The sequence below is a fragment of the Leptonychotes weddellii genome, chromosome 5, assembly GCF_054177405.1.
Source record: "Leptonychotes weddellii isolate Sample4059 chromosome 5, ASM5417740v2, whole genome shotgun sequence".
Taxonomy (NCBI): Eukaryota; Metazoa; Chordata; class Mammalia; order Carnivora; family Phocidae; genus Leptonychotes; species Leptonychotes weddellii.
In genome coordinates this window covers 142313439-142338582 of record NC_138373.1, presented here as the reverse complement: position 1 = coordinate 142338582, position 25144 = coordinate 142313439, and the positions used below count along the sequence as shown (strand labels likewise).

At 36.5% G+C, this 25144-nt stretch overlaps 2 protein-coding genes across 6 annotated transcripts in view; one reads left to right on the top strand and one right to left on the bottom strand.

Moving 5' to 3' along the window:
* PARPBP (PARP1 binding protein) overlaps nt 1–19526 on the bottom strand; it is a 58602-nt gene extending 39076 nt beyond the window's left edge. The window contains exons 1-3 of one of the 3 annotated variants that reach the window (XM_081822296.1): nt 19390–19526; nt 15184–15339; nt 3662–3895 (exon numbers count right to left, since the gene is read on the bottom strand). In XM_081822296.1, the coding sequence (XP_081678422.1) occupies nt 3662–3895; nt 15184–15336 (387 nt within the window). In that variant the 5' untranslated portion in view covers nt 15337–15339; nt 19390–19526. Of the gene's footprint in view, nt 1–3661; nt 3896–15183; nt 15340–19389 lie in introns of those variants that run through there. The other 2 variants (XM_081822297.1, XM_081822298.1) reach the window with 2 other exon arrangements.
* Nucleotides 19521–25144, top strand: part of NUP37 (nucleoporin 37) — a 41754-nt gene continuing 36130 nt past the window's right edge. Inside the window, exons 1-2 of one of the 3 annotated variants that reach the window (XM_031025914.2) lie at nt 19521–19615; nt 20889–21109. In XM_031025914.2, coding sequence (XP_030881774.1) covers nt 20954–21109 — 156 coding nt within the window. In that variant the 5' untranslated portion in view covers nt 19521–19615; nt 20889–20953. The other 2 variants (XM_006731303.3, XM_081822299.1) reach the window with 2 other exon arrangements.

Here is a 25144-nt window from a genome sequence, read left to right as displayed (position 1 = left end):
CTCTTAACTAACAGACTCAGGGAAATTTTATTATAACAAATGTGGTTAGAATATTTTTTTAATCATGGCCTCTTCTGTGTCTGTTCCTTTTTCTCCTCTGGAATTCCTATCATTTGTTATGTTAAACCCTCTAGATCCAACCTCCAAGTTTCTTAACTTTTCCTTCATGATTTCTTCATCTTCATATTTTTCTCTGTGCTTTAAATATTTATTTTTAAAAGATTGTTTTTTAAAAGATTTTATTTATTTGAGAGAGAGAAAGAGAGCAAGAGAGATCACAAGCAGTGGGGAGAGGGAGAAGCAGGCTCTCCACTGAGTAGGGAGCCCGAGATGGGGCTCGATCCCAGAACCCTAGGATCTTGACCTGAGCCAAAGGCAGACGCTGAACCGACTAAGCCACCCAGGTGCCTCTGTTTTTTAAATATTTATTGTATTTGACTTTCAGAACTCTAATTTGTGTCTGAATTCATCTGTTGCATTGGGAAGACTTCTCTTTTTTCTTCTTTTTTTTAAATCTAGAAAGTCTTACATTTAGGTGAGTCCTTGAATTTCCTTGAGTACTTACTATTTTTATGGATTCAAGTTGTCATTCACCACTAAGAGCTCTATTCTGTTGGTCACATGTGATCTGAGTTAACTCATCTTTCTGTGGCTGCTGGGACTCCTTAAGTGGCTGTTGCTTTTCTTGGCTCTTTGAAGGCTCAGCCTTGAGACTGTTGAGGTACCTTAAGTGATGACAATTTTACAAGTAATAGAAGTTGAAATAGTCTCTACTCTTTATGAAGCATCAGTGGAAAAATAAACAAGATGCCAGTCACCTGCTTAAGCCAAGGGAGAGTCTTCTTGTGGTCTCTCAAGGATCACCTACAGTATGCCCATCCATTCAGCTACTTCTTGGCTTCCTGAGTCAGAGAGTCCTGGCACACTCACAGAGGGTATTTGTTGACCTTCCCCAGAAAGTACCCAGATTTCTGAGGGCTGCTAAGCTCTTCTTGGAATCTACAATTTCTTCTCCTCAGTCCAGGTCTCCAATATCCTTCAGATAATTGTTAAATTCATGAAAAAGCAAACTCTGTACCAATTGTCTCTATTTGGACTCCATTTAGAATTCAAGGCCTTATATGCTCCCAGATGTCCACAGGCCCTGCGTCCATGTTCCTCAGGAGAGGAATTACAATGTATGAAATACATTTATATGTATTTATACATTTATAATTGTATGAAATACAATTATAATGTATGAAATAACTTGTTCAAGTTACCATGTTCCCAGAACATCCCTGTCTTACCTTTATCTTAATTCCTTGTAACTTCTGCCTTATTTAGGCTACAATAAATAAGAAACAAAGATACATAAGTATATGTATCTTTAAAGACACTTTTAGGGACACCTGGGTGGCTTAGTCGGTTAAGCAGCCCACTCTTGGTTTCAGCTCAGGTTATGATCTCATGGGTTGTGGGATCAAACTCCTCATTGGACTCAGTACTCAGTGGGGGGTCTGCTTGAAGATTCTCTCCCTCCCCTCCCCTCTCTCTCTCTCTCAAATAATCTTTTTTAAAAACACTTTTAGCATAAATTAGGGTTATTTTAGTGCATTTTTGAGGAAATCAATCTAGGGATCTGTTATCCTGCTCACTTTTTCTTCATTGGAAATTTCCCTAGAGCAAACAAGTATCGAAGTTCAAATCTTCCATTTTAAGTGCAGAAAAATTTCAACTTCACATGCTATCATCTCAGCAGCTTCCACCCTACTCCTGATGTTCTGCAGAAGAACATGTTGATATTTGGAGACACAGAACTCCCTCCAATGTAGATCTATATATCTCATACTATAGTTGATGCACTTAAATGAAGAGGCTTATTAGAAGACTTAGACAGGAACAAAGGATAAGATGAAAACAATGTGCCCAAAAACCTCAGGCAGATTATACTCTCATTGGTTTATCAGAAGATTCTCTTTGTTGTTCCTACAATCTAATACTTACGTTTGATTAGCCTCTCTAAATTAACTATATGAAAAGAAGTCAAAAATCATCTCTACAAGCAAATAAAATATAGGTAGGGAGGAATGAAAAAAACTATCTTGCCTCACAAGTATCTTTACCATAGTGTGGGTATGCATGTGTGTCTCAGAAAGTTACAACAGGGGGGCACCTGGGTAGCTCAGTCAGTTAAGCATCTGCCTTTGGCTCAGATCATGATCCCAGGGTCCTGGGACTGAGCCCCAAGTAGAGCCCACATTGAGCCCTGTGTTGGGCTATATGCTCAGCGGGGAGCCTGCTTCTCCCTCTCCCTTTGCCCCTCCCCCCATACTCATGCTCTTTCTCTCTCTCAAATAAATAAATAAAATCTTAAAAAAAAAAAGTTACAACAGGGGAAAAGGTTCCATTATAGCCCAGTGAGGCCAAGACAGCAAACTGCCTGCCAATATCCACTCTCCTCTTCCTCAGTAACAGAGATTTTGTTTTTATTCTGGCATGTTACCCAGGAAAAAAAAAAAAAAGACTATATTCTCCATCTTCCCTAACATCTTGGTGTGGCCATGTGACTAAGCTTTGGGCAAGGACATGGAAGCAAAGGAGTCATGTCTCTTTAAAAGGAAAGGAGAGTGCTGTTCTCCCTTACTACTTCCTGATGCAAGGAATGCTGATATGGAATCTGGAGCTTCAACAGCTACCTTGGACCACAAATGATCTTGAGGGCAGAGGTCAAGAACTAAGATGGGAGAGCAGAATGACAGAAAAATCCTAGGTATCTGATAACCAAAGAGCTATCACATCAGTCCCAGATGCTTACATTAAGACTCCTTTTATAAAAGAGTGAACTAAACTTCCATTTTCTTAAACCACTGTTACTCTGGAGGTTTCTATTACAAGCAGCCAAAACATGATTCCCAAGTATCAGATAGAAATATTTATAAAATATTTTAATATCTTAGAAAATAGACATTTTCTTCTAATTATATCTACAATTACTGTTATTACCACTATTTAATTGCTACTTTAAGTAAATGTTAAGATAAAGAAATATATTTCAACACTTTAAAATAAACTAGATACATCCAAATATATTCTAAAACAGTTTATTAATTCTAATAAAACCAAATTGCAAAGGATGGCATCTCATTAGTTTTAAAATTTATATTCAATAAAAAAATAAAGCAGTGAATATGTGTATGTAAAAAAAAAGGAACAGTATATTACCTCATGTTTATTGCATCATACTATCGTCACAAAATGATACCCCATCTCAGGAAAATAATATTATTAATCCATAGAAAGAGTCATAACAATCATTTATACAACATATGCCAAATGAACAGATGCACATTAAAACAAGAAAGTAAAATAAAAAGCAATCCTTGGCACAAATTCAAAAAGAAATCAAGCATTTGGGACTGATCTCTTTGTTAAAATTTTTTGATCTAGTAAGAAGCTGTTCTTATATTTCAACCAAATAACAGAATTCCACCAAAATTTACCACTGAAATATTTCTTTCCAGTAATAACTAACTTTCAGGTAGATAAATTTTCCATTTCTAACATGATCTGAACAGCAAAAGCATTATCAAGTTACTATAAATGCTGATACCATAGTTTAAAATAAAAATAAATCTAGCCAATTTTCATTTAAGATAGAATTATTTTAAAAAATACTTACAGGGGATATGTTGGCATTATTTTCACAACTTGAAATCAAAACACCACATTTTTTATAAACATCAATCAGATCTAACATATTACTATTCTTTAAGAAATCATCGTAAATCCTCCTAATGTCCTCATAATGGTCAATCACTTCCATATTTTCAACTGGTAAGTTCAACTTCTCATGTAGGAAGTATTTCCAGGTCAATAAGACATCGCTGAGGGAAACTGTAAATTCTCCACTGTGCTGAAAGAGACAATGCCAAAAATAAAAAGATAAAGTTGGGTACCAGAATATTCATTAACTAGTAATTGAGATGGGAAGTACAAATTGAATTTTGTTACAGAAAAGTCTACATTAAATTCTTGTGGATTTGAAGAGAACATCCAAGTTGAGTTACGGAATAATTTTAAAACCAGATAGAAAAAGATTTTGATGGTTTTATAAAATATAAATAACTATGGCAAGTTTGTGCATGACAAAATTAGCAAATATATAGTCATTCTTCACTAAATTTCTTCTACCCAAGTTCAGGGAATGGGTGGGCAGTGATCTGTTCTTAAGTACTACTGATCGGGTAAACATTTGATTCTGTTAATACTTAGTTCCTTTTAGCTCTTCTAGCTAATGTATTTTTAATCTCTTATTCAAAACCTTCAATGCCATAGTGAATTACCACATACCACACTATTCCAACTGTTAGTCTTAAAACATGATCATAAACACTAAATTTTTAAAAATCACGTTTTGTTTCATTATTGTTCCAGGAAAAGCAAAGTATCAGTGCTAAAACCTTGGGTCAGAGAAAAATTTTGATTCTTCCCTGCTCATGGACACACTAAACTATAAACAAGTGCTAAAAAGCCACAGCTTCTTCCTATAAGTTGTTGGATGTTCCTATTGAGGTAAAATTGTTCTTTTTTTCTCTTCTTCAATATCAACATGATGTATTAGTCAGTAGATATGCTGAAGAATTTTTTTTTTAATTGATTGCATTCTGCTCCCACTTAATATCCCAGATATTAACAATGGTGCCCTCCATGGGGCGCCTGGGTGGCTTAGTCATTAAGTGTCTGCCTTCGGCTCAGGTCATGATCCCAGGGTCCTGGGATCGAGCCCCGCATTGGGCTCCCTGCTCGGCCAGGAAGCCTGCTTCTTCCTCTCCCACTCGCCCTGCTTGTGTTCCCTCTCTCACTGTCTCTCTCTGTCAAATAAATAAATAAAATCTTAAAAAAAAAAAAAAATGGTGCCCTCCAAAATATGCCAGGCCTAATTCAGTAAAAAATTCTAACTACTCCTTTCCAATACAGCATGAATAACAAATATTTTTAAGTATCCATATGTAATTTTGTGAAATGTATTATGTTGCTCTCTTCCACAGTTAAGATCCCTTAATATGTTAGTAGTTTCTTTTTTTTTTTTTTTAAAGATTTTTTATTTATTTATTTGAGAGAGAGAGAATGAGAGACAGAGAGCACGAGAGGGAAGAGGGCAGAGGGAAAAGCAGACCCCCTGCTGAGCAGGGAGCCCGATGTGGGACTCGATCCCAGGACTCCAGGATCATGACCTGAGCCGAAGGCAGTCGCTTAACCAACTGAGCCACCCAGGCGCCCAATGTTAGTAGTTTCTGATAACACCAAGATCTTTCCATCATTTGCACTGAAAGATGGGTGGATATTTAAATAAAACTATAATTCACTGGAACTAAAATTGTAACATCATCTTTAGCCAATGAAGAATAATAAAAAGAATCAAATAGAGCCAAATAGGGGCGCCTGGGTGGCTCAGTCAGTTAGGCGTCTGCTTTCGGCTCAGATCTAGGGTCCTGGGATGGAGCCCCATGTCTGGCTCCCTGTTCAGCAGGGAGCCTGCTTCTCCCTCTCTCTCTGCCGCTCCCCCTGCTTGTGCTATCTCACGATCTCAAATAAATAAATAAAATCTTAAAAAAAAAAGAGCCAAATAATACACTATTTTCTACCTGACTCTTTTAAATCTATGTTTCTTTTATAAAACTCAGGCATATTTTCTAGTTATTATCTAAATTTAAGGCAATTATGTTTAAACTGCCTTAAAAATAATTAACTTCTACTCATCCTTATGGAGACAACTAAGAAAATTATCCTTACTGTCTTTGGAGGGACCTGTTATATCAAAATTATAAAAATTAATTATATTTCACAAAACTAATTCAATGAAAAACCAAAAAAAAAAAAAAAAAAACCAGTAACTCTCAAATCTTGAATCCATAACCCAAATGTAAGACAGATTTGTAATTTCTCAGCATTGCATCAAAAATTGTGTACTTTACTTCCCAATCCCACAAAAATTACACAATAAAATTTCCAAATGGTATTAAGTTAAATAAATCTAGCTATTTAGAGTTTGAAACTAAGTTGTTTTATCTCAAAAATTCCTAAAACTGTTTTGATATGACATCCTTCATATGAAAAATAAATTAAAATTTTGCCTAATGTAAATGTACAATTCAGTCTCATTCTGTTGACTGTAACTAGTTTAAGTAAAACCATGCAAGCTCTTGATCTTGTGAGAAAAGGTTTTGACTAGATTAACAGTGTTTATACTGGGATTGTAAAAACATTTTAAATCCAAATAAAAATGTACTCCAGATATCAGTTTTCATGATCAGGTGCCCACCATGACAGCATATTCTATTATTCAAACCAGTAACAACTGATTCAGAGAGCTTGTGGTCAAATCAGAAAATGTTTTGCTAGGAAAACATGCCAGCTGGCTAATAAGGAAGTTCAAGATGGTCAATGCTTTAGGTCTCTGATGGACATAAGAAGGATTATATTTCATAAGAATAAAATGAGAAAACGAAGTTACACTTTTTCAGAGCACTTGTACTTTGTATATTTTGCTGAAGTTATTTTTATAATTATTCAAAAACTTAAACTTTACATTTTTAACTAACTGGAACTTTTGTTGTTATCAAAACAGAAAAGATAGCAGGTCTACTTTAGGGCATTAATAGGCTAGGTGACCATGGGTAAAATACTGAAAATCCTGTGAATACTTTTCCCTGATTATAAAATGAGATTATACAGATTAAATAACACCTGATGAATGGCAGGTGATCAAAAAATGTCATTCTTTCTCTTTTCTTATTCAAACTAAAATAATTGTTTGTTAGGAGGAGTATTGGATAAATGTAATACAATTGTAAAAACTGTTTCTTCTTATTTGTTATGTCAATGTTAGGTCATTTTCAAATCTGACAGTCAACCACAGGCTGTGGCTTTCCATGAAGTTATAAAATTAATATCTTCATTTCACCCCATGGAACATTTGTAACATTCTTAAGGCTATTTAAGTTCGTGAAAAATAGCATTTATAATGTAATTGCCAGACAGAGTCAAACTATGAAGTCAATTCCAAGGAAAGGAAAAGCTAAAACACTATTTGCAACTTAATAATAAAAGTCATATATATTTGCCATGTAGTCCTCAAGGAATCTATAAGTTAAATCTTTAGCAGTATAAAGCTCCTAGAGGTCATCCAATTTAAGCTAAAAAAACTTCCCCTCAGAAAACATGCCCAAAACCTAAAACTCAAATATTATTTTAATTACCTTTTCTTTATCCCCATTAAAGCAGCGAAGAAAAAAACACGCCAATAGACTAACAACTCTACTAGGTATTCACAAGTTTTATTGTAGTCAAATTCAGTTGGATCATACTTTAGAGACTCGTGTTCTCAAACTTCAGAGAATTAAAAACCTAAATAAAGCTCACAGAGTGAAAAATGTAGGTGAAGCATATATACAACCAACCCCAACCTTTTATTACCATCTACTACTTATGAATGCACTTGCAGGCATATGTGTATGTTGTTTCATATTGCTGAGTGACATGGAAGTCTGAGAACAGCTGGGGATGCCTGAGCTAACCCCACATGGAGAGTTGGAGTCAATCAGAACTGCAGCCCACCATCTCCACTGCACATGTGCACACACATACACAAACTGTGGTAAGCGCAGTTGCAATTCACCTTTCCTCTTCTTTCCCACCCAGAGTCTGAACTTTCACAGTAAATTAAGTGAATTAGCAAGTAGAAAATTAAAAAGTAGAAAGAGATCCTGAGTGAGTGCTACACAGACAAGCCCAGAAGAAAAAACTACTTGAATTGAGTATTTCAACATATCAAAATTTTTACAATGAAAACTAAATTTTCTTCAGGGTACATTTCACTTATCTTTTTGATATATTTATGTTTCAAAAATTATTCATAAACAAATAGAAGGTGATTTGAACATGGTCTGCTTAATTCCAAAACAACAGCTCTCAATTACTGTACAATAATGATTCTTAATAATTGCTTCAATTTCTCTCTCTTTTCATTTTCCAGCGAATGGTCACCAAAGTTTAACCTTTAGCTAGTCTATTCCATTTATACAATATCCTCAGATTCTATTAATTACCTTGGCACCATTTCTTCATGTTACTAAAGAAGGAGAGATTTTTTTTTAAAAAATGCTCAGGCAGTAAAATTGGAAAGACTTGAATATGGATTGCAATGGAAAGCAAAAGAAAGAGACTTTACAATGATCTTTGGGTGTCTAGCTTCACTGACTAAGTGAACAATGGTATATAAGATTGAGACTCAGAATATGAAGAAGGTAAGTTGAGGGAGGAAACAATATGGTCTACTTTTAAAAACTGATGTGGAGACTGTACAGGGACATCAAGGTAAAATGTCCAGTAAGTACCTGATCATATCAAGTTAGACCAGTAGAGAAGTTTGGCATATAAATACTGGTGAAACAATGTAAAAGGAAGTATATCCAGTGAAGGTAGGTAAAATGGAGCACATCAGCAGTTTTCAACAAAGTGTGTTACAAAGCGAGTATCCAAAGTACACATAGAACTCTTTTAAAGAGTAAGAAAGAGATAAAAATAACTCAACAGTAAAATAAGCAAAAGATATGTATGAGCAGACAATAAAAAGAGGATACCTAAATAGTCAAATAAGCATTTTTAAAGATGTTTAATTGCTCTAGTTAACAGAAAAATTAAAATGAAATACCCTCTTCTCTCTTTTCTTGTTCTTAGACAACAACATCTAATATGGAGAAAGATAAGAAAATGGTACCCTCCTATTGTTGATATAAATGTAAATTCTAATAACCAAGTTGAAGAGTAATTTGGTAGTATCAAGTCAAATTAAAGATGTATCTATCATATGACCACCTGTGTATGGGGCCTAGAGAAACTCTTGTTCTGTGCACAGACATCTCATTTCAATGAAGAATTGATTATAATATTAAAAAAAATCAAACAACCCAAAGGTCTATCAATGAGTAAAATATACCAGTCATACAAAGGATGATTGTTAAAATGAATAAATTAGATCAACTTTTCTATCAGTACCTAAAGAGGTCTTGAAAACAATGTTGGATAATAAAAACAAGATGCAGAAAGAATGTATACCATCTGTCATAATTTTAAAACAGATACATTAACTAGGCAATCTGCCCGGCTAGATATGCAGAGAAACCCCTCCTGGTATAAAATACCTAAAACTATAAGAGAAAATAGGAAAACTTTTTTAAGCATGACTGAATTGTGCATAAGAAAGGGAAATTATAAAAGGTCAAAAACAATGAGCAAATGCCAATATAAAGGAGTAAGCAAATGGTGGGACCCGTATTTCCCTGGTAACTACCATTCCCTGGCACTAAAGAAGCTGGTTTTTATGAACCCTGAGCACAAAGTTTAGGAGACAAAGCTAAGCATAAGAGGTGGGAAGCTGGATCAGAGACCCCCCCTGCCCACCCTGCCAAAGAAGTCAAAGCCTCTAAACACAACACTCTTACTATGTCCACTAGAAAAAAAATCTGCCCAGCAAAAAGGTGATGACGGAGATTTCTGGAGTAGCCTCGGTACTATGATTACCTCTGGGTAATCTTCATTTAGACTTTTTTTTCATTTCCTTTTTTAATTTAAATTCAATTAATTAGCATATAGTGTATTATTAGTTTCAGAGGTACAATTCAGTGATTCATCAGTCTTATGTAATACCCAGTGCTCATTACATTATGTGCCATCCTTACTGTCCATCACCCAGTTACCCCATCCCCTTCCCCCCCTCCCCTCCAGCAACCCTCAGTTTGTTTCCTATGATTAAGAGTTTCCTATGGTTTGTCTCCCTCGATGATTTCATCTTGTTTTATTTTTCCCTCCCTTCCCCTATGATCCTCTGTTTTGTTAAATCGCACATGAGTGAGATCATATAATTGTCTTTCTCTGATTGACTTATTTCCCTAGCATAATACCCTCTAATTCCCATTGCTGCAAATGGCAAGATTTCAACTTTTTGATGGCTGAGTAGTATTCCAATGTATATATATACCACATCTTCTTTATCCATTCATCTGTCAATGAACATCTGGGCTCTTTCCATAGTTTGGCTATTGTGGACATTGGTGCTATAAACATTGGGGTGCAGGTGCCCCCTTCAGATTACTACAAAGATACATTTGGTGTAAATACCTAGTAGTGCAATTGCTGGGTCGCAGGGTAGCTTTATTTTTAACTACTTGAGGAACCTCCATACTGTTTTCCAGAGTGGCTGCACCAGCTTGCATTCTCACCAACAGTGTATGAGGGTTCCCCTTTCTCCACATCCTTGTCAACATTTGTCATTTCCTGACTTGTTAATTTTAGCCATTCTGACTGGTGTGAGGTGGTATCTCACTGAGGTTTTGATTTGGATTTCCTTGATGCCGAGTGATGTGGAGCACTTTTTCATGTGTCTGTTGGCTATTTGGATGTCTTCTTTGCAGAAATGTCTGTTCATGTCTTCTGCCCATTTCTTGATTGGGTTATTTGTTCTTTGGGTGTTGAGTTTGATAAGTTCTTTATAGATTTAAGGGGTGCCTGGGTGGCTCAGTTGGTTAAGCGACTGCCTTCAGCTCAGGTCATGATCCCAGGGTCCTGGGATCGAGCCCCGCATCGGGCTCCCTGCTCCGCCGGAAGCCTGCTTCTCCCTCTCCCACTCTCCCTGCTTGTGTTCCCTCTCTCGCTCTCTCTGTCAATTAAATAAATAAATAAAATCTTTAAAAAAAATAAATAAAATAAAGAATGTTTAAAAAAAAGTTCTTTATAGATTTTGGATACTAGCCCTTTATCTGATAAGACATTTGCCAATATCTTCTCCCATTCTGTCAGTTGTCTTTTGGTTTTGTTGACTGTTTCCTTTGCTGTGCGTAAGTTTTTTATCTTGATGAAGTCCCAATAGTTCATTTTTGCCTTTGTTTCCCTTGCCTTTGGAGATGTGTCTAGCAAGAAGTTACTGTGACTGAGGTCACAGAGGTTGCTGCCTGTGTCCTCCTCTAGGATTTTGATGGATTCCTGTCTCACATTTAGGTCTTTCATCCATTTTGAGTTTATCTTTGTGTACAGTGTAAGAAAATGGTCCAGTTTCATTCTGCATGTGGCTATCCAATTTTCCCAACACCATTTATTGAAGAGACTTTTTTCCATTGGATATTTTTTCCTGCTTTGTCAAAGATTAGTTGACCATAGAGTTGAGGGTCCATTTCTGGGTTCTCTATTCTGTTCCACTGATCTACGTGTCCGTTTTTGTGCCACTACCATACTTTCTTGATGACTATAGCTTTGTAATAGAGTTTGAAGTCCGGAATTGTGATGCTACCAGCTTTGGTTTTCTTTTCAACATTCCTTTGGCTATTATGGATCTTTTCTGGTCCCGTACAAATTTTAGGATTATTTGTTTCAGCTCTGTGAAAAATGTTGATGGTATTTTGTTAGGGATTGTATTGGATGTATAGATTGCTCTAGGTAGCATAGACATTTTAACAATATTTGTTCTTCCAATCCATGAGCATGGAATGTTTTTCCATTTCTTTGTGTCTTCCTCAATTTCTTTCATAAGTATTCTATAGTTTTCTGAGTACAGATCCTTTGCCTCTTTGTTTAGGTTTATTCCTAGGTATCTTATGGCTTTTGGTGCAATTGTAAATGGGATCAACTCCTTAATTTCTTTCTTCTGTCTCATTGTTAGGGTATATTCATTTAAACTTTTGCCTAATAATTTATTTCTGCTAAGAAAGGGGAGAACAGTCAACCACTTTGGCAAAAAATTGGGGGTTTATTCTCTGGAGAGGGTAAAATAGAGTCTCAACTGAAGAGTGCAGGTGAAAACAACAGGAATCACATGACCATTTATATTATAAATACTCATACTTCTTTCAAGCACCCAACACATTGGCAACTCAACTTTACACCATTTGCGTAAAGATTCTTTTCTGAAGAAACTGTTCTAAAAGGGATGGGCATCAGATGTTTCCCAGCCAAACAGCCCAGTTAGATCAGACTGACAACCCCTAACGCTCCATGCAGAGTCTCCAGTAAGCATTTTAGTGATCCACTTAAATATAAGTGCATGGTCAAGGATCATCATGAATTTTTATTCTTCCTAAGTAAGACTAATAAAACAAAAAACTTGAATACAGATTATGCAATAAAACCTCAAAAAAATATCATTAATAGTCTCAAAGGAGAAATATATGCTTGAGGCAAGAATAGTATGATATTTCAAAAAAAGAGAATAAAAAAGAGCTCTTGGAAATAAAGAGGATAGATGATAACAGGGGCGCGTGGCTGCCTCAGTTAATAGAGCATGCGACTCTTAATCTCAGGGTTGTAAGTACAAGTTGGATGTAGAGATTACTTAAAAATAAAATCTTAAAAAAAAGATAACAGAAAATCCAATTATTATTAAACTAAAAAGCTATTAAATATTGAATATCTTATTGAATATTGTTTGGAAGAAAAGTAAAAGGTAAATGAATAAACTGATACATTCATACAGAGGAATATTATTCACTGCTGAAAACTGAAAAGAAATGAGCTATCAAGCCATGAAAAGACATGGAGGAACTATAAATGCATCTGAAAGAAAATGATAGAAGCCAATCTGAAAAGGCTATATACTTCCCGATTCCAACTACATGACATTCTGAAAAAGGCAAAACAATGCTGACAGTTAAAAGATCAGCAGTTGCTAGGGGTTGGTGAGAGGGAAGGATAAATAGGTGGAGCAGAGAGGATTTTCGTCAGTGAAACAATTCTATAAATACTATAAAGATGCATACACGTCTCGTCAAAACCCACAGAATGTACAATACCAAGAGTGTCTAAGGATAAGACTCAGGATGTCCACTACTTACCATTGAATGGTTCCTACAGAGTAATATGAATAATATGTATGCATGTGTACAATATATACCTGTGTATGTTTATGTATCTATAATATATACACATACAAAATATTAAAAGAACAATGATGAAAAGGTGGCAAAATATTAATTGGTGAATTAAGTGAAGGGCATAAAGGAATTCAGTATACTATTCTTGTGACTTTTCTGGACGTTTAACTTTTTTTTTTAAACACAAGGGCCAAAAAGTGTGACTTCCATTTTTTTTCTTCAACATACCTATGTAAAATTGATTTTTAACAATGACTTTGATTAAAAACAACAGACAAATGGACATGTAACCACAACCACCACCCTTCAGCTACACTGGTTCTTTGGCATTTTCTCAAATCTCTCTGCAGTCTCCTGCCCAGGGCCGCTGCATATGCTGGTCCTTCATCCTCATCATCTTGCCCCTCACTCTGCCTAGTTAACTCTTCTCCTTCCTTTACAGTTCAACTTGATCTCTCCAACCAAGTCTACTCCTTGGTCTCGTGGCATCATATACCTCTTCTCACAGCTATAATTTTGCATTTATTTGTAGTTTTCTCTACTAAATGTCTACCTCACTCACCAGGCAATAAGCTAGGCAGGAGCCATGTCTGGTTTTGCTCACCATTTTAACCCCAACACTTATCACAATGCCTGGCACAAAGGAGCTTAAAAAAAAAAAAAAAAATAGAAAAGGAAAACATCTCCAGAAGGGAGAGAGAAAGGGAAGAAATTAACATTTAACATGTATATAAACAGCTGGATAGGCCTCTTTGCTGTTCCTTGAACATGCCCAGGCATATTCCCACCTTAGGGCCCTTGCATTGGCTGTTCCCTTTGCCTCGTAATCCCTTCCCACAAAAATTCCCATTGCCAAGAACTCTTTCACCCCAAACTCTATACAATCCTTAACTACATCTCTTTTTTATTTTTCTCTGTAGTGCTTATGACCTAAAATACTAAATATCTTATTTATTAGAGTATTATCTGTCTCTCCTCACTAGATTAATGCCATAAAAGCAGAGATTTCCCTCAGAATGTTTAGAATAATGTCCAGTACATAGTAAAATTCCAAATATTTGTTAAAAGAATGACTATGTAAGATAGAATTTTATCAAAATCTGTGTTCAAACTTTATTTTAATATATACTGTTTTAAACACGCAACACTGCCAACTGCCATGTGTAGTAAAGACTAACTCTTATTTTAAGAGTTTACAATTCCTAATTTTTAGGCATTAAAATTCTCTTCCTTTTTCAAAATGATGGTTCTAGTAACTATTTTTTCTCAATGGCCTTATTTGCCAACGTGAGAAATGTTCAAATCTGTCAATGTCTAATATTTTTTTTGGAAATTTTATTGGTGTATGAAATCTAAAAATCTGGGAACGATTCACATATAGGATTAAAATAATTCATCAGAATGTCATTTCCCTATCTAGCCCAATAGACCCACTGAAACTATTCCACACTTCAAATATCTTCTCTGGTCAAGACAATCTCCTTTATTATCTTCAAACCATCAAGACTTTGATCCCCTTGGATGCTTCTTAACTGATTTTTCCCTTCCTTCATCCCTTCTTTAAAACGTTCCCATCCAAAGAGTTCCCTCCTTTAAGTATACTACCTGAAATCCAATATGTTTAAGTAATTTTCTTACCACTCCAGCCTATATTCATCCTTCTCTCATCTGAACACCCCAAGCCCTTTATGTATAGCTCATTCCAAAAACTAGTTTGGTCCAAGCCAACTACATAAGGATCAGATTAAGAAAAGATTTTAAAAAGAAAATTTCCAGAGTCTCAGTGCAGATTAGGAGAATCAGAATTTCCAAGACCGAAGCACAGAAGCCAGTATTGTTTAAAAAAACCCTCCCAAGAGATTCTGATTCATAGCCTGGCTTAGGAATAATCAATCTATACCAGAGTCTGAAATTAGTCATAAAATACTTTGATTATATTAAAATAAACATTATTTATGTGTGCCTTCTAGAACTTTTTAAAGAAATCATAAATAAAAATATTTTTAACCTTAATAACAGTTGCATGTTTATCTTAAGACTTCAAATTAAACATGGAATGTGTATGTCCTACATTATATTATCCATATGAAGGCCTTAATTTTGAAGCAAATCATTTCAAATCAAATTGTAATATTCTGACATAAACATGCAGAGGCATTTTTGAAAATGGTGTATTGATATTATCATAGGAGGGCATATATTGCAAAAAAATTAATATAATTAAAGTAAGCAGCTACCAAAATTCACTCAAAAAAAGTAAACCTAAATATAGTCTACTAACCTGTTTGTTGTTCTCTGCCATGGAAAGCTGCAATGCCAGGAGCATGGAGTCTGCACCACATACAGTAGTTCTCTCAGAGTTACAAAGAGTGTGCCAATTCCTCCTGAACTCTTTAATCATATCCAAGATAGACTTCTGATTAAGCTCAGCCATTCTCTGAAAGTAGGACAAAATGCAATGTTAAAAACCTATTTTAATTGGAAACTAATATTTAACATGTGTAAGGGAGCAGAGTTAGAGAAAAATAAGTAGTGAACGAAAGGTCATTTCATATTTACTAAGATTGCTTTTAATTAAATTTAGGAAAACAGAACAATACAATTTCTGCCTAATCATATATTCCTCTCCTTTAGTTTTCTTAAGCCAAATCTTTTGAAATAACAAAATCCAACCTTCAATCTGAAAATGCATACAAAACAGATATGCAAATTCTATAAACTATAGACACAGACATAGCTAATTAAAGCTGTATTTTCAAAATATTTGTTTTGAGATAGACAGTAATATGTGTGGTAGACTGCCAAAAAGAGGGGGGGGGGCAATTTCCTCCCATCTCTATATTGTCTCAAAAGAAGTGGTTCATTTTTCCACCCTTTAAATATGGATCAGTCTGGTAACTTGATTTGAACAACTGATATGGAAGAATGACATCATGGGGGTTCCAAGCCTAGAGCTCATAGGCTCATAAGAAGAGTTAAAGCAGCAGGCCTGAGGTCTATCTTTTGAAAGGACTGCTTACAAGGTTGGCCCTTGGCTGCACCCGGAAACTTAGAATTCAGGAGATTTTCCAGTAAGAGTGGCTCACTGTGCCTAAACTGTTTATACAAATAATATAGTTTATGCTGAACACATGCTTTTCTTCTGAGTCTGGAATTTTGGAACATAGACTGAGGATGCCTACATCAGCACCCTGGACACTGAGTCTCTAAAGAGCTTCCCTGACAGACAACATTTCATATAAGTTGTCACAATTTGTTGTTGGAGGATTTAGGCATGTCCTGTGTGACTCCACTAAGAGAGGACTTTTGGAAGTTTATGCCTGATCTCCCCAGGACTTTACCCCATGCACCTTCTCCCCATATAGCTTGTCTCTTTGCTGATTTTGTTCAGCATCTTTTTGCTGTAATAAATTACAGGTGTGGGCACAACTATATGCTGAGTCCTCTGAGTCGTCTTAGCAAACATCCAACCTGGGGGTGGTTTGGGGGGCCTCTTGATATAAGGCTTTGCAGCTTTAGTCCTTACTCTCTTGCTACTCTAGACTACCATATGAAAAAGTCCAAGTTCACCTACTGGAGAGGCCATATAAAAGAGAACTAAGACACTCCAGCTGACTACCAATACCAACTTAAAGACATGAGAGACTATGTTAGACTTTCCAGCCCCAATCAACCTGCCAGATGAACTGCAGCCACATTAGTGATCCCAAGCAAGACCAGCAGAACCACCTAACTGAGTCCAACCAAAACTGCTGGTCCACAGAATCAAAAGCAAATAAAATGGTTGCTGTTTTAAATCCACTAAGTTTTGGGGTGATCTGTTACACAGCAATAGATAACCAATACCATATCTAATATTTAGGAGTTTTCTTGGTGCCAGGAACTTTTCAAAAGCTTAATATTTATTACTTCATTCAATCTTTGAAAGAGTCCTATGAGGAAGGTCCATTATTATCCTCATTTTACATCTGAAGAATGTGACACCCCATGTCACTCAGCTAGCAAACAGCAAAACAGATTTAAACCCAAGATGCTTAACTCCATAAGCTGTGCTCTTAAATCACTATATTACATAACTTCTCCTGATAGACAAAAGTCTTTCAAAATAATTGGATGTTGTTCCAATGTTTTACATATTCAAGTCTATATAAGGAAGCAATTCCTTTCTCTGAGTTTACACACATGGCTGCTAAAAGGTTTTTTTCCCCACTTTCTTTTAAGTATGCTAGTCTCCAAAATATTCATATGCCATTATCTTATTTGGGGGATATTTTACTGTACACATCCCATTTATTAACCCTTTCTGTTATCTTTTTTTCATGTGGCATTAATAGAATGCCAAATGTTTACTATGTATTTAAGTTTATACAATCAAGAAAATGGGCATATAACATTTACAAAGCAATAATTCATAGTTGCATCAGTGATGCAACTTAAAGATACAAGTAAAAAACTATATCCACATATATACAATCTAGTAAATAGCTAAAAGTTATATTTCTTTTCAAAATATCACCCTCATTTCTTAAAAGAAAAAAAAAGTGAAGAAGTAATGCTTCAGTGATATGATCAGTTTGCCTGAAATAAATCTTTAGTACTAAATTATTTAGGGTACTCTTTACAAGTATTAAGAGTTCTGGAGTGCGTGGGTGGCTCAGTTAAGCGACCCACTCTTGATTTCAGCTCAGGTCATGATCTCAGGGTCCTAAGATCCAGCCCCATCCAGAGCTCCAAATCACATAGTCTGACTTTAGATTCTCCCTCTCCCTTCCCCTCTGCCCCTCTTCCATGCTCACATGTGCACCCACCCTCTCTCTCTCTCTAAATAATAAATAAAATCTTTAAAAAAATTAAAAGTATTATGAGTTCAGATTGCTAAGAATGAAAACTAGTCAAGAAGTAGACTGTTCTGAATCCTGGCTGCAACACTTACTAGCTGTGAGATCTATACCAAGTTTTATCACCTCCCCTGTATCAGCTTCCTTGTACTGAAAACGAACTAATAATAGTTCCTATCTCACAGGGTTTTGTGAAAAGTAAATGACATAAATACAAGTTTAGCTTTTAGCACAGTGTCTGACACATATAAAAGCCAACAGTCTCGGGGCACCTGGGTGGCTCAGGTCCTAATCTCAGGGTCCTGGGATTAAGCCCCGCATCATCGGGCTTCCTGCTCAGCGGGAAGTCTGCTTCTCTCTCTCTCTCCCTCTGCCCCTCCCCACTGCTCGTTCTCTCTCTCTCTCATATAAATAAATGAAATCTTTAAAAAATAAATAAAGCCAACAGTCTCATCCAAGGGCCAGGACACTTGTTGGGAAGGGCCAAATAGTAAATATTTAAGGAGTGCAAGGCATACAGTCTCTGTCACAACTATTCAACTTGACCTTGCTGTGTGAAAATAGCCACAGACAATACATAAACATATGAGCATAGCTGTGCTTCAACAAAACTTTATGGAAACTGAAATTAACTTTTATATAATTTTCACATGTCACAAAATATTATCCTTTTGTTTTTGTTTCAACTATTCAAACATGTAAAATCTATTCTTAGCTCAGGAACTGGCTACACAAAAGCAACTGGTGTCCTAGTTTGCCAACTCTGGTCTAGTCTCAGCTCTTTCAGCAGCTAGCTGGCTGTATAAGCCTAGGCAATAACCATTACAACTGACTGCCTAGGTGAAAGTATCATCATACAGAAAACAGGAATAATATCTTTCAGCCAGTTATGAGAAATCAATGAGATAATGAATATGCAAGCACTCTGAATGTCAGGCTGCCCTATACAAAAATAGTCGAAGGTGGCAATGATAATAAATACTTGTTAAAAAAAAAAAATTGGATTCCAAACTGCACTGGAGCAAAAATTGTGAGACAGAAAATTATCACTGGAGAGACAGTGTGAGATGGTAAAAGAATTTTTGAGCCAGATATTTAGGGCCCACACCCTGGCACCCAATTTATAAGATGTATGCTCTTCAGTATTTAAAATCTCTGATGAACATAAATTTCCTCAAATATAAAAGATATCTTACCTCATAAAACTATCAGACACCAGTAAAAATCCACCTAGTGCCATTCACTTAATAGGTGCTCAATTAAAAAAAAAAAAAAAGGCAGTCGTTGGTGCTATCATCGTCAGAGTGCAGATCCTAAATATTCTTTGGGAGAATATAACAGGGAGAGGGCGAAAGTAGTGGAACTGGAGTCTGCGCGTCTTGGAAGTAGAACCCTGGTCTCCTGCCAACCTAATGAACCTAAGTAGGTCTCTACGGGCTCCAGGCTTCCAGTGTGCAGATGATCCCTCAGAACCTTCTAGCTCTATTCATCACTAGATATTGTGAATTCTTCAACACCCCCAAACCCAACCAGGCTGCAGAGCAAAGCCACTAGACAGTCACTTAGTTGTCACCGAAAATCTCTCACCAACCCCGGCCTGAATCACAAATTAAAGTGTAACAGGCGGGCAAGCAAGAGATGAGACTCACCTCACTTGGAATAGACCTGGTAGGTGCAGACTGGACTGAAGAATCGTCCTCCCGGGCTGCAGTCTAGAAGCTGTAAGAGTCCGCCGTGAGTTATATTTTAAATCTCGCGGGAAGGCTCGGGAGCCAATCGCCTCTTCCGCCCTCTGACCCGGAAGGAGAGTCGGCGCGCGCCGCGGTCGGCCTCCGCGGAGACCTGCTTCTTTCTGGCCACTTCCCGACGCCCCCGGTGCGTATCGCGCGGGAACCTAAGGGTTCGCACTGCTTTGCTGCTGGCCGCCCAGCGATCCTTTACTATTCGTGCGAGTTCCTTCTCTCCTGAGCGGTACCCACCTCTTTTCCCCCCTGACCTCGGGCTTCAGGAGGTGGTAGCGGGGTCTCGCGGGACTTGCCTGTCTGGGAGAGGCGTTGGGGCTCTTTGCGGGCATTTCAGTTGTTTCCTCCCTGTTCTGCCCTTCTAGTTTTGGAGGGCAAGTCCAGCCCGCCGTGTGCAGTGAAACCCTGAAAATGTAGTGAGACTGGGCAGTTTAACAAGCAATAAGGGGACCGAGTTTCCTGACCTTGCATCTTTTCCATTTCCCACACCACTGTGCCTCTAAGGGCATCCACCTGCTGGTCACCTTTAACAGATGTCCAGTCCTGGATTTCCACTCGTATGGCTACTAGTTTATAGGCTCCCTCAGGTGGGATTCATCTGATTCTCCGTAAATACTTATCAGGACTTTATGTGTTCGTTAACTGTGCCCAACTATTCTCAGGACAACTGCATCCAATTAAGCCGGGGGGGAGGGGGAGAGAAGACCTCTTTAGATCCCTAAGTCTCATCTGAGAATGCTACTTCCAGAGTGCACACCAGGCCATAACAGGTTGGTTGAAGATTTGTGCCTGGTTTTATGAATATCATTTTTATATCACGCATTTTGGCACTCCTTTCTCCAGATCTTATATTTTGGATCTGCTTATGTTATTGTGTTTTTCACACTGAATCATAACTGTTACCGGATATTGTGATCTTCAAGGCGGAGGGCTGTTTTTCTTCTCTAGCACTGGTGTCCAACACATAGTAAAGTATTTCAAATGCTGTCTCGTCTTACGAGCTTGACAGCTAACTAACCTATTAAAGCTTCGATTTCTTCTTCTGTAAAATGGGAACCGTTTGCCTCCGCTTAGGTTTGCAAATATTAGGTGTCGTAATGTCAGTAAAATCCTTAACATGGCACCTGCAAACAATGCTCTGTAAATGTTAACTATCATTAATTTTTTATGAGTATATTTACTACTAAAGTAATTACATCTTCAAGTACTCTTTTAGTTAATCTAAACAAGATATTATGATTTATTCTACAGGTATTATTCATAAAGTATTTAAAGAAGTACTTGATTTTTTTTTTTTTAGCTGTCTCTGGCATCTGAAATACCATGTCCTTATTTTCATTCATTTGCTGAAAGTGACTAACACTTTGATGGTTTCTGTCTAACTATGTCTGTGCTGTAATCCACAGTTTCGTGAACTTGTCCAGTAGAAGGCTATTTTATTTTTACAACTGCTCAAGCATTGACATACAAGATGAAGCAAGATGCCTCCAGAAACGCTGCCTACACTGTGGATTGTGAAGATTATGTGCATGTGGTAGAATTTAATCCCTTTGACAGTGGGGATTCAGGAAACCTAATTGCCTATGGTGGCAGTAATTATGTGGTGGTTGGCATGTGTACATTTCAGGTTAGTGTACAAAACTCAGTGAATGACAATGAAGCTATTTCACTGGTTAAAAAGACAAACCTTGGTAAACTGGCTAAACCTGGAAAGCATATTGAGTTTGAATGTTAGAAAAAAAATGATATGAAGAACTACAGAGGAAGATATTTCCAGTAATATATGCCTGAGATTTGTGCAAACATTAAATAGGTAGTGAAAAAAAAAAAGACTATGAGGCTTCTCTTTTGCCTCATGATTAGAAATGGAATATTCTGGTAATTGAAGGTTGTGACTAACTGAACATTTGGTATGTACAGAGAAAACAATTAAATGAGACCTAAGTAATTACTTAATCCAGTTTTTCTACATTCCACTGTGATATAGGAAACAAGCCTAAAAAATAATCCTCCAGGAGATTTTACAGCTGTCATGATATTCAGGTTTTGTATTAGTATGCTCTCATACTTTTTATACATCTAAAGCATACATACATCCAGAGTATACAAAGTATGGGACCCTATTAACTGAACAGCAATTAAGCATAGTCATTAAAACTCTGGAGCCAGGGCGCCTGGGTGGCTCAGTTGGTTAAGTGACTGCCTTCGGCTCAGGTCATGATCCCAGGGTCCTGGGATCGAGTCCCACATCGGGCTCCCGGCTCAGCAGGAAGCCTGCTTCTCCCTCTCCCACTCCCCCTGCTTGTGTTCCTGCTCTCGCTGTCTCTGTCTCTGTCAAATAAATAAATAAATAAAATCTTTAAAAAAATAAAATAAAAAAATAAAACTCTGGAGCCAAAATGCCAAGGTTTTTACTCCTGCCTGGCTTTACCTGTTAATAGCTATATGACCTCGAACAGGTACTTAACCTCTCTTCTATAAAAATGAGGAAAATAATACTTAATAGGATCCTATGAGAATGTAATTAGTACATCATGTTAAGTTCCTGGAAGGCATCTGGCACGTTTTATATATATATAAGTATATATAAATACATGTTTTAACTGTCATTAATTTGGTCAGTGTTTCCCCCCAGCACCGGCCCATATTTAATCACCAAAGCAAGATTACACACCATGTTTTCTCACAGGAAAGCTAGTTCCACGTGTGAAAGAGTGTAAACAGTGCAGAAATCTTGGCTAATCCTTTGTTTACCAGAATATTATTCATAAAACAGTATTTCTCAAGATTAATCAGTGAGGTAATTTGGCAGTGATCAGTTTTCAAAGATTTAAAGTAACTTTATCACTAAAGTGGTACTATTATAAACATTATTATTTCCTCTTTTACTCAGGAGGCAGTTCAGTATTTTATCTCAGTGTTTTGACATCATAAATGCAGTTTAGCATTTTACAGTGCATTAAATAAAGTTATGCAAAATTAGACTGCATGCATATTTATCCTAAGGAGAAAATATGAATTAAAGGCTTCAGTTTTTTGGTGTCTGAGTAGAATACAAGAGCTCTTACATTGTCCCACATTGTCTCTTAGGGTTGGGGTAAGAATTGCTAGCTTTCAGGCTAAGTGACCAACAGCCTGACGTTAGCTGGACTACTTGGTTAGGATCATAAAAAGTCCACATGATTAGGAGAAATAATCTAACACACTCTTGAAAAAGACTGAGAGAAAACTTTTTTCTGGTGCAGGCTACTAACCCACAAAAGAGTAAAGCAACTCCCTACAGGTGACACTAACTCTTTACTTCATTACTTTTAAAATTAGTAACTGAACACAGAATTGTGTTAAAAAATACTGAAAAAATATGTTTTATCTCTAATTTATGTTCAACTAAGAAATGAGAAAGTCAAGAAGGGAGAAAAAAATCAGGAAAAAAGAAAGGCAGAGGTGATGAGTGGCAGAGAGAAAAAGAATGAGAAGAAAGAACTAGCAAAAAATGTTTGTATTGCTCTGTCATGTCATGCACATTGTCCTTGTTGATCCTCAGACCTGTCAGATTGGCAATCTAGGTCTTAACAGCCAAACTACATAAAGAATTGGATTTTATTAACTTGGCACGTTCTTGTGCCAAGTACTGGCAATAAAATTAAGCAACTGTCCCCATCCTCATAGAGTTTGCATTGTACTTCAAGGAAGTTCAGGGATTTGTATGACTAGTAAATGAAAAAACAAGCTGTAAACCCCGTTTCTAAACCCCTGTTCTTTTCCTTTGATGCTGCTATTCAGATAGGTTGAAACAGTTCTGGAGGAGAATCAAGTCATAATAATGGGGATTCATGATAAATTAATTTGCCCTTGGGGATTCATAATAAATTATCACTTCCCTTTAAAATGATTTTGTTATCTAATTAAATACTATTAAACATTGTTTCTCTTCTCATGTTAGAATCTTCAAGTTCCATAGCATCCAATTTCATGCTTCTCTCTTGTCTGAGAGAAAACAAAGTAAAGGTAAATTGAATTGAAAGTTTTCCACATTCCTATTGGAAAGGCAATCCTCATTCTAAGACTCTTAGGAAAACACTGTCAATACAGAAGATTTAAATTTCACCAAAGCATTTTTCAGAATAATTCTATGGTGTTCTTTTGAATATGATGGAAATTTGAGCTGAATGATAGTACTATTAATTAGTATCATGTATTTGTCAAGTATTAAGTGCAAATCAGGTGCTGGGAATTGGTAATACCTATGTTAAAAAAGCAAAGATCCTGACCTTTAGATGTTTAAGTGTAAAACAATGCAGTAAGAAAACTGCTATAAGAAGTCCTATGTGCAAAGAGTAGAGGGAACATGAAAGTTTCTAAGTCTATTCAAAGGATCACCAATAATGAATTGGGGACTTGAATTTCGAGAACATTTGATTTAAGCAAGCACATTGAATTTATATAGAACATGAAGCTGAGAAGGATACCTAATGCTTTGGATGATAAACTTCACGTAACAAGTATTTATTGAGCACCTGTTGTATGTCAGACACTGCTTAGAATTCAGGTATTTAATAGATTGGATTAATGTGCCAAGTTGAACAAGCTAAAATTTAATAAAGTCTTAAAATGCTACACTGCTGAAGCTAGAAGAGACAATTGTGACTTACAGTTTTTAGTCACCTGGATGTTCACCATGAATCAGTGTAATGATTAAACTGCCAAAAGGAGTTAATTCAATGCTGTCTGATAGAAATACAGTGTGAGCCCAAATATAAATTCAAGTGTTATAGTAACCACACTATGAGAAGTAAAAACTAGATGAAATTAATTTTAATGTATTATTTTACCCAGTGTATCCAAAATATTTCATGTGTAACCAACATAAAAAATGAATGAGATTTTTATATACTTTTATACTAAGTCTGAAATCTGGTGTGGATTTTGCACTTTATAAAGTATACACAGTTGGAACTAGCCGTATTTCAAGTGCTTAATCATCCCATGTGGCTAGTGGCTACCATATTGGACAGCATAGCTCTGTATCCTTTAATCTTCATTTCTCAGCAGTGTATGTTATGATGCAAATGAGATAATGTATTTGAAGACATTTCAGAATGGTATTAAAATGTTTAAAACTGTCATGTGAAAGAGGAAAGACTCAGAATGGTAAATATATTTTGTGTTATTTGTCAAGTCTTTCTGAGTGAAGTTGTGGCTTGTAGTGCTTTACCACTGACGCTGAATCTTCTTTGAGTGTGTTCACCTAAGATCAGCTGAAGTAGACTTCATCTATGTGGTTCCAGGGAGCAGAATTTGGAGCAATGAGTAGAATTTACATGAAAACAGGTTTGGGTTTAATGTTAAAGAGAGCTCTTCAAATTAGAACTACCCCTCCCCCCAGAGTTGAATAAGCTCCCCCAAGTAGTAGCTAGTTTCCTGTCACTGAGAGTGTTCAGAGAAGAGTTATGCAAACTTTCTCCAGATGTTATATAAATTCAAGTGTGAGGTGAAAGAAGCGGACTAGGTAAACTTTACAGTCTCATCTGACTAAAATTTGGCCTTAACTGGGTGTGATGAGAGGGCCTGCCGATTTCAAACCCTTAGAAGAGCCCTTGCATCAACCTGGCATTGCCCCAACCTCAAATACGCCAGAGCCTTCTATAATGATTTATATTGT